Here is a 9996-nt window from a genome sequence, read left to right on the forward strand (position 1 = left end):
GGAGCCTTCTCTTCTCCAGGCTCAACACCCCAGCTCTCCCAGCCTGGCTCCAGCCGTGATGATCCTGGGATTCTGTCTCTTACTCCGACTGGAAGAGGGACCAAGGAACACCCAAGCACTGCGCTCAGCGGAGCCCCCGAGGAGCCGAGAGCTGCTCTCAGGGGCTTTATTGATTTGTCACTCGCACGGTTGGCACAGCAGAGCACAGCTGGGCAGGGCACAGGCTGACAGCTCGGCACAGCCCGCCCGGCACCACGCAAGCACCACAAAGCACAGGCAGCAGAACCGGGCAGCACCACGGGGAGAGCCCGGGACAGGGCGGGACACAGCCTGGGACAGGCAGGGACACAGCCCGGGACAGGCAGGGACACAGCCCGGGACAGAGCCAGGGACAGAGCAGAGCACACGCAGCTGGTTCCACCCGCAGCAGCTCGGCACGGAGTTCAGCACACAAGTCATTCCTATTTGCACATTTCCCCAAGTGAACCCCACTCGGATGAGTTGCCCCTTTCTCCAGGCTGATGAGTGAAGTTCCAACCATCCCAGGAGAGAAAGGGAAGGAAGAGCCATCAGGGTCTTTCTCCTGAAAGATGCAGTTGGTTTTGGAAGGCTGTAGGACAGTCTGGGGGAGAAGAAGGCTTCTCTTCAGCACCAGTGAGGGTTCTGCTGATCCGCATGTTGGGATCCAGCTGGTGAGTTTGGAGTTCTAGGATTTCTTCTCACAAAGTCCCCTCCTCAGCTTACACCAAGAGGTGCAGTTCCAGTCTCAAGGCATCCCCCTGCTTCAGCTCTGCTGGGGACACCTTCACAAATGAGGAGAAGCTGGATGTGAAGACTGGGATGTGGCAGGTGGGAAACTGCACCAGAACTTCCCAAGCCTGCTCCCCTCCTCCCCTCTGCCAGGATCACCAGCTGGCAAAGAGGGAAAAAACAGCTCTGGGACCTGCAGGGAAAAAAAAAAAAAAGCTTCTGATTCCCACAGGCAGCCTGTACCAGTCTGGGGGATTCCTGCTCCAGCTTTGCACCTTCCCAGCCTCAGGAATGGGGTGGAGGGGGCACAGCCCACCCCGCCCAGCTCCTCCAGGAGCAGGACACAATTCCCGCTGGGAGCATCTCTCCTGGCTGCTGGTGACCCCCCCAGCTCTGTTCCTTTGGACTCCACAGACACCTCTCCAGGGCTGCAGAGGTTCTGCTGGTCCTGCTGGAGCCGGGTGGCTCCGGAGCTGCTCAGCTCCCAGCCCAGCCCGTCCCTGCGGAGCCGCGGGTCCCGCTGCCGGGGGCTCACACGGGCGGGGAGCGGTGCTTGTGGAAGGCACTCTCCAGGAAGTTGGCCAGCTTCTCACAGTCGTCCTGCAAGGAGGAACACCAGGGGATCACTCGGGATTGGTGGCCTCGGCCATCTCCTTCCTCAGAGACTTCACCCCGAGCCACCTGGTTCACCTCTGGGGTTTGATAGGGGAAGAGAGCACGAGCACCCCCAGGACGTGCCAATAATGGTGATGTTTGCTGAGTAACACCCTTCAGGAACAGAGCCTTTTCACAGAACCAAGGGATGTGTTGGGTGGGAGGGACACCCAGTGCCACCCCTGCATGGGCAGGGACACCTCCCACCAGCTCAGGCTGCTCCAAGCACCATCCAACCTGGGTATGTTTTGTCTCAAGAGAAAGACAAAAGAGCAGGCAGCTCAATCTGAAGGAACACAACAGGTCTGGCTTCACATCTAATTAACTTAAGTAACTGAGCACTGAGCTAAGGTTATTTTCCACAGCCATCAGTTTTCTAACAGCCTCCCTGCTAACAGAGACAAAAACCATCCATCTTGGACTGGCAGTTACTTGGCACCTAAATCTCTTTCCTGACACACTCAGGTGTAGGTGGTTTCTAACATAATTGGGATGTTTTACTCCTTAAAGTGGGATATTACTGAAATACCCAATGATTTGTAAAGGATGCAAAACAAACACCCCCACCTTGTATCATGGGGGGAGTTGTGGGATTGCTGGAAACAAACTCAAAATTCTCACTCAAATGGAAAATGTAGAATTAGCTGTTGCTGCTCAGAGCTGCCCCAGTGTCACCACTGCTGCTGAATGGCAACTTCTCAGGAAAAAAATGTGGATTTTGAAGGATTTGTCAGGCAGAGGTGGTATCTTTTAAGTATTTTTAGATAAATACTACAACAACAGTTGGAAAACCAGATAGGAACACAAGTGCTTCAGGTCAGAGATGAGCAGGGTCCCTCCCAGCTGAATCCAGGCCAAGGACGTGTGAGAACACGTGTGAAAAGGAGGTTTTCTCCCAGGAGCAGGGAAGGGAAAAGGGGAGAGAGAAAAGGGAAAGCACAGCCCCTGGAATACAGGCCTGTGGGAGGTGACCCCCATCCCTGGCAGTGCTGAAGGGGAGGTTGGATGGGGCTTGGAGCAGCCTGGGCTGGATGGGACTTTAAGGTCCCCCCAGCCCAGCCCATTCCATGATTCCATGATCCTGTGAGTGAAACGTGGAGGGAGGACAACCCACCACCCAGGCTGGGTGGTCCCTCACTGCAGGGTCTCTGTGCCTGCCCACCGGCTTCAGGGGGGGTGGAGGAGCCCCCTCTGCTCCACAAGGGGCCCCAGGGGGTTGGTGCACACAGGACTGAAGAGAGGGGTGGCAGCAGGATTACCTCATGGATGAAGCCATAGTGCACCAGCTCTGTGGCCAAGTCCTTGGAGTTATCAGCTGCAGAGACAAGGTGAGGAGATGAAAGCTCACACATCCCTGGTTGCTCCTCCTGCAGAGCCCCTTCCCCCCCCCCCTTGGTCAGTGGAATTGCTAATTAACCCTGGGGCAAACAGGGCCCAGAGGGGCAGGTGAGGGAGGCAGGGAGGAGCCCCAGGCCCATGGTACAGAGCACACAGTCCTGACCAAGGGTCACACTGAGACCTTTTGCTTGTTTTGGCCCCGCACGGAAACCTGGAGGCAGAAAAGCAGAGGAGCTGGTGGAGCAGCAACCCCCCAGCTCAGGTTTCCAAGCTTTTTGGGTGTCAGGCAGGGGGGGCTCCAGCTGCACGGCCTCCAGAATGGAGGGAAGAACCCACTGGTGTCCCCCAAGGAATTGCACATGTCCCAGGCTGGACTGCCTGATCCTGAGGGCTCCCAACCCTCCTCTCAGAGGGCAGGTCACTGCCACGGGCCGGAGCCCTGGGTGGGCAAGAAAGGGCACCAAGCAGACACAGGGGGTTTCTTCTGCTCTCCCAGAGGAGCAGGAAAGAGGAGCTGGCTGCAAACACAGCCCGTGTCCCACACAAGCTGAGCCTGCCCCCAGAGGGCCCCAGCACAACACACACACATGGGGACCTGCGGGGGAACCTACTGGGCAGCAGGTCGTAGCTGAGCTGTCGGTGCAGCTTGTCCTCCAGGATCAGCAGCAGGGTGAGCTGCAGAGAGAAGAGAGGGCTCTGTCCCAGCACCAGGGGCTCGGGGAGAAAAGCTGCTGACAGCTCCAGCAGCTGCTGGCAGCTCTGAGCAGGGGGGATCAACAGTCTCCTGGGGTGCATCAGGTCCAGGGAGGTTTCTCCTCCCCCTCTGCTCTGCCCTGGTGAGACCACATCTGGAGTTTGTGTCCAGTTCTGGGCTCCCCGGTGCCAGAGGGACAGGGAGATGATGGGAAGAGTCCAAGGGAGGCTACAAGGATGATGGGCTGGAACATCTGTCATACAGGGAAAGGCTGAGGGACCTGAGGCTGTTCAGTGAGGAGAAGACTGAGAGGGAACCTGATCAATGTCTCTCAATATCTGAGGGAGGTGTCAGGAATGGGCCAGTCTCTGTTCAGTGGTGCCTGTGACAGGACAAAGGGCAATGGATGCAAACTGGAACACAGGAAGTTCCACCTCAACATGAGGAGAAACTTCTTTCCTGTGAGGGTGACAGAGCCCTGGGACAGGCTGCCCAGGGAGCCTGTGGAGTCTCCTTTTTTTGAGACTTCCAAGCCCCACCTGGACACGTTCCTGTGGGACCTGCCCCAGGTGTTCCTGCTGCAGCAGGGGGCTTGGACTCGAGGACCTTCAGAGGTCCCTTCCAACCCCTGTGGTTCTATGATTCTGTGAACTGCTGGAGGTCTCTGGTGGATAGAGCCTCAGAGGAGTGTCCTCCCAGCAGCTGCAGCTACCCTGCAATGGGAACACTAGAAAGCAGTTAAGAGGAGTCCTGCTAAAGATATCAAGGTCCTCCTGCCCTGCAGCTATGGGGGGCTCGTGGCTTTGCTCTTGTCGGGGATTCTTTTACTGCCAAGGGACAAGAGTCAGTCCTTTGGGTACTGCAGCAAGGCAGCTGGGACCAGACTCCTCAAGGTGGGCACTGGGAGCAGGTCTTGGCCGAGCACCTCGTGTGGGACAGGAGCTCAATACTCACGTGCCACTGGGTCTTGTCCTCGTTCAGCTCCATGTTACACTGCATCTGCACCACCTGGAGGAGCCCAAACAAACCATCAGGATGGCCCCCTGGTTCCCCCAAGCATGCTTTTCTTCTGCTCTCCAAGCATGACCCTCAAATTCCTACTTAAGACCCCTTCATTCCAGCGTCAGCCTGACCAGCCTGGCTAGAAAGATTCAGGTGTTGTGGTGGGCAGCAGGCAGGACCTGAGCTGCAACGAAGATCATCCAGTTCCTACCCCTGCCATGGGCAGGGACACCTCCCAAGCAATGGTGGGTGTTCTGAAGTCCCCCAGCACAGGAAGGACACGGAGATGCTGGAGGCCAGAGGAGACTCTGGAGATGCTGGGACGGCTGGGGCAGCTCTGGAGCCAGGCTGGGAGATTTGGGGTGTTCATCCTGGAGAAGAGAAGGCTCCAGGGAGACCTGAGAGCAGCTTCCAGGGCCTGAAGGGGCTCCAGGAAAGCTGGGGAGGGGCTTAGGACAAGGGCAGGGAGGGATGGGAGCAGGGGGAAGGGTTTCCAGCTGGCAGAGGGAGCTGGAGCTGAGATGGGAGGGAGAAATTCTGGGCTGTGAGGGTGGGGAGCCCCTGGCCCAGGTTGCCCAGGGAAGCTGTGGCTGCCCCATCCCTGGGGGTGTTGAAGGGCAGGTTGGATGGGGCTTGGAGCAGCCTGGGCTGCTGGGAGGTGTCCCTGCCCATGCAGGGGGGCACTGGGTGGGCTTTAGGGTCCCCCCAACCCAAACCTGTCTGGGACTGGATGACTTCAAGCCTCCAGCCCAACACCAGGCTCAGCACAGGCCGTGCTCCAGAGCTGCCTGTGGACGTGTGGGGAGGGAAGGCAGAGCCAAAGGATGGGGGGCAATGTGGCTGCTCCAGGTGGTCTCAGGTGAAATGGACCTCACTGGTCCAGACACAGGAACTGCTGCAGTCCTGGAGCAACCAGGCAGCCTGGAGAACAGCTCCCACCTGCCTGGGATTCAGTGCCTGGCTGCAAGGCAGGCATGCCTGCCCCCAGATGTTGGGAATGGAGACCATCCACCTACTCCCAGTGGAGAACCTGTCCCCACCTGGATCTGCCCTTACCTTCCTGGTCTCCACATCAAAGGGCTCTGGGGTGGGAGTCTTGGCTTTCTGAGGGTCCTCTGGGGGCTGGGAGAGGGCACGTGGGAGGGCGTGAGGTCTGGAAACGGCGAAGTTCATCAGAGGATAAATCCCATTCCTGGCACAGACAAAGAGGGAGGACAGATAGCTGAGACCTGTTCCACCACTGCCCCAGCAGGGTCAGCTGGGGAGGCCACAGCTCCCCAGGGATCTGCAGCCAGGGATCTGCACCCCGGGAGTGGCAGCACCAACAGGCAGCAATCCCAGGGGAGCTGCAGAAGGGGTGACCCGTCCCCAGGGACATCTGGGTGAGGGGACACTGCCCACGGGCTGCAGCACAGGGAGAGGCTGGGGACAGGAGCTGGGCAGGCCCTGCTCAGCCTGCACCTCCACCCACCTGACATCTTCTAAGAACTTGTCGAGTTCAAGGAAGGAAACCTCTGAGTACCTGGGAGAGAAAGGGGGCAGGAAGGTTACTGGGAGAGAGTCACAGAATCACAGGATTGTTCTGGCTGGAAAAGCCCTTTAGGATCCTCCAGCCCACCCATTCCCCCAGCCCTGCCCATTCCCCACTGCCCCGTGTCCCTCAGCACCATCTCCAGGGCTTGGAAACCCCTCCAGGGATGGGGACTCCCCCCCTGCCCTGGGCAGCCTGGGCCAGGCCCTGACAACCCTTGCCAGGCAGGAATTGTTCCCCAGATCCAACCTCAACCTCCCCTGGCACAACTTGAGGCCGTTCCCTCTTGGCCCAGGGCTTGTTCCTGGGGAGCAGAGCCTGACCCCCCTGGCTCCAACCTCCTCTCAGCAGCTGCAGAGCCAGCAGGTCTCCCCTCAGCCTCCTTTGCTCCAGGATCAGCATCCCCAGCTCCCCCAGCTGCTCCTCACAAGTTCTCCAGCCCCTTCTCCTTCTGCTCCAGCCCCTTCCCCAGCTCCAGGGCCCTTCCCTGGACACGCTCCAGCCCCTCCGTGTCCCTTTTCTCACCCAAACCTCACCCGAGGGTTTGAGGTGTCCCCAGTGCCCAGCACAGGGACATGATCCCTGCCCTGCTTCTGGTGGCCACCCCAGTGCTGACACAAGCCAGGATGCTGGTGGCCAAGCTGGGCACACCCTGGCTCATCTCCAGACCCTGTTGACCACCCCCCCCAGGTCCTTCTCCCCCGGGCACTTCCCAGCTGCTCCTCCCCAAGCCTGGAGTGTTGGGGCTTTGGTGTGACCCAAGGGCAGGACCCAGCAGGACAGAAGAGCCATGTGAAGGACAACAGTGTCCCAGCACCAGGATCACCAGGCTGGAGGCCAGTCCTGGTGTCAGAGCTGATCCCCCACACTCCTCACCTCCACTGTGCTCCAGGCTGGCCCCCTCTCCGTATCTCTGCCATCACCATGTTCAGGTCCAGCTCCTTTATCTTCTCTTCCACCACATTCTCTGGCATCAGATCTAGGGGAAGGGCAGAAGGGGCTGTGGGGGCTCCTGTGACACACTCTGCAGCCCAGACCCCGGGAAGCTCCGCGAGGCCTTTCTGGCCGGGCTGCTCCCCACGCGCGGGGCTCACACTGGTGGTTGATGAAGCAGTGAGCAGCCAGCAGCTTGAGGGAGTGCACCTCGAACAGCACCCGGTGGAACAGCAGGTTGTTGGCCGTGGGTCGCTTGTCCGGGTTGAGGGTCAAGCAGGACAGGATGAACTCCTGAGGGCCAAAGAGGAGGCACAAGCTGCAGGCAAGGCAGGACCTGCGTTCCCCTGCTCCATCCACCCCTGGCTCCCTCTCCTGCTCCCCAGGAGGCAGGTCTGAGGGGCTGTTTCCCCCAGCGGGCAGAGCACCCAAGGTCCAGCCAGGCTGGGCACCCACCAGCAGCCCCCCCAGGTTCCTCTGCTCCCAGCCTGCCCTCATCCAGGGAGGACACCATGTGTGCCCAGCAAAGGCAGGACCATGGGCAGGGGGGTATCCTGGCAGGCAGGACCAGCTCTGGGAGCAGCAGCCCAGCAGGAAAGGTGGTGGTAGGACTAGAACAGGGCAGGCTGAGCCAGGGATTCCCGAGGGAGGCAGGATGGGAGGGATGGACCTGCCCCTTCCTGCTCACTGGGGGCTACAGGCAGGTTCCTCTGCAGCTCCTGCAGGCTCTGGGATGTCCTCCCAACTGCTGGGAGCAATTTCTGCACAGGAGACTGCCTGGAGTGTCCAGAGGAGACCAAAATATCCCTCAGGGGGCAGCCCAGAACCCAACCCCTCCAACCACCACCAGGTGCTGGGGGCTCAGCAGAAAGCCCCTCTGGGACACCAAAGAAGGGGGCAACTCTGCATCCGAGGGGGGGGGGGGAGGACTTAGCAGGGGATGCCTGGGGGGGGATTCTGAGATCAAACAAGGGAATTTTGGGGGGGAGTGGGGGTGTATTATAGGATGGTTTGGGGACTTCTGAGGGGCTGAGGTGGGTCGGGGGAGGAAGAAGGAGGAGCCTCTCCCCTGGAGCAGCCCAGGATGGGGGGATCCCCAGGTCCTGCAGCTGCTCCCGAGGCCGGGCCGGCCGCCCTCACCCGCATGTTGGGATCATCCAGGGAATGTCGTGCCCTCATGATGGCCTCCTCCGAGACCCGCGTGTCCCCATTGGTCTGGATCTCCAGCACGGCCATCTGGGGAGGGATGCATGGAGAAGGATCTGCAGGGGGCCCCGGGCCAGGCACAGGGACACCCCCCAGAGATGGCAGCTGTTTGGGCTCAGGATCCAGGCTCTGGATCTCCTGGGCTCCCCAGGGATCCCCGGTCGCTGCCCCCCTGCACTTGGCGTTGTTTTTTGCCTGCTGCAGCCCCCCAGACTGCTCACAGGGTTGCAGGAGTGCAGGCATGGAATCCCAGATGGTTTGTGATGGAGGGACCTCAAAGCCCACCCAGTGCCCCCCTGCATGGGCAGGGACACCTCCCAGCAGCCCAGGCTGCTCCAAGCCCCATCCAACCTGCCCTTCAACACTGCCAGGGATGGGGCAGCCACAGCTTCCCTGGGCAACCCGTTCAACCTGGAGAAGCTCCTGGGGAAGCTCCCCAAGGGCCACCAGGACCCCGGGCAGGCTCAGCCAGGCCCTGTGAGCAGGGCTCTCTGCGGGTTCCCAGGGGCTGCAGAAATCCTGCTCCCTACCTCCAGCGCACACATCCCGAAGGAGAAGATGTCCACAGCTGTCCCGTCAGCCCGCTCTGCCAAACACAGCCAGGAGCACCTCAGCCCAGGGGCTCAGCACCCCCTGCCCTGGGAACAGCCCCTGCACCCTCATCCCACCAGACCCCTCTGCCCACACCCCCCTGCCCTCACCTGACCTCCCTCTGCCCACACCCCTGCCCGCTTCCCACAGCTCCCTGCACAAGTGCTTCCCATTTACTCCTCTCAAATTCACCCCAAAAGCACCAAAATGGGGATCACATTGGGAGTTTTCACACTGCACAAAGATTCTTTACTCCTTTTTCCCCAAATTGTTGTAACATTTTACAATCTGAGTGTTCCTGAGGCACCAGCTGAGCTTCCCAGGGCTGTTTGTGGTCATGCTGAGATCTCATCCCTAACCAGTAACTAGAATCCCAGAATCTCAGACTGGTTTGGGTTGGAGGGACCTCAAAGCCCATCGAGTCCCACCCCTGCATGGGCAGGGACACCTCCCAGCAGCCCAGGCTGCTCCAAGCCCCATCCAACCTGCCCTTCAACACCCCCAGGGATGGGGCAGCCACAGCTTCCCTGGGCAACCTGGGCCAGGGGCTCCCCACCCTCACAGCCCAGAATTTCTCCCTCCCATCTCAGCTCCAGCTCCCTCTGCCAGCTGGAAACCCTTCCCCCTGCTCCCATCCCTCCCTGCCCTTGTCCCAAGCCCCTCCCCAGCTTTCCTGGAGCCCCTTCAGGCCCTGGAAGCTGCTCTCAGGTCTCCCTGGAGCCTTCTCTTCTCCAGGCTGAACACCCCAACTCTCCCAGCCTGGCTCCAGAGCTGCTCCAGGCTCTGAATTCAACCCAAGCTGCTCCTGCCTGGTCCCTTCCCAGATGTTCCCAGCTGCTCTCCCCAGTGCTCATCCCTCCAACTCTACGTCCTCCCTCCCAGTTTGTCCCAGTCTCTCCTTACCACAAGTTCTCCAGCATCTCCAACTTGAACGAACTTCACAGATCGATTCAGTTGCTGCAAACACACCGTGTGTCCCTCCTAACCCCCCCTTTGGGTCCCCCCTGGGGGTCCCCCCCAGCCTCCCCGGGGTCTCCCCCAGCCCCACAGGGTCCTCCCAGCCCCCCACTCACAGCCGTACTCCGGGGGGAAGAAGTGCAGGTTGCGCTGCTCCTCCCTCTCGATCCTGATGGGGCTGCGCAGGTCGTCGGGCAGGGCTGGGGGGGGAACCTTCAGCACCGCGGCCCCCCCGGCACAGGGGGGCACCCCAAGTTTGGGTGGGGGGATTCGGGGTGTGCTCCTGCCCAACTGACCCCGCCGTGGAGCACCCGCTGCCCCCGAGCCCACCCTGCTCCCA

At 60.4% G+C, this 9996-nt stretch overlaps 1 protein-coding gene across 1 annotated transcript in view; it reads right to left on the minus strand.

Moving 5' to 3' along the window:
* Positions 1 to 1281: 1281 nt before the first annotated feature.
* Positions 1282 to 9996, minus strand: part of NRBP2 (nuclear receptor binding protein 2) — a 43985-nt gene continuing 35270 nt past the window's right edge. The window contains 11 exon segments of the mRNA XM_010007860.1: positions 1282 to 1350; positions 2664 to 2719; positions 3354 to 3417; positions 4391 to 4444; positions 5495 to 5630; positions 5910 to 5960; positions 6846 to 6948; positions 7064 to 7196; positions 8043 to 8138; positions 8639 to 8694; positions 9773 to 9936. Of these exon segments, the coding sequence (XP_010006162.1) occupies positions 1282 to 1350; positions 2664 to 2719; positions 3354 to 3417; positions 4391 to 4444; positions 5495 to 5630; positions 5910 to 5960; positions 6846 to 6948; positions 7064 to 7196; positions 8043 to 8138; positions 8639 to 8694; positions 9773 to 9936 (982 nt within the window).

Source organism: Chaetura pelagica, unplaced genomic scaffold (assembly GCF_000747805.2).
Source record: "Chaetura pelagica isolate M959 unplaced genomic scaffold, ChaPel_1.0 scaffold992, whole genome shotgun sequence".
NCBI classification, from domain to species: Eukaryota; Metazoa; Chordata; class Aves; order Apodiformes; family Apodidae; genus Chaetura; species Chaetura pelagica.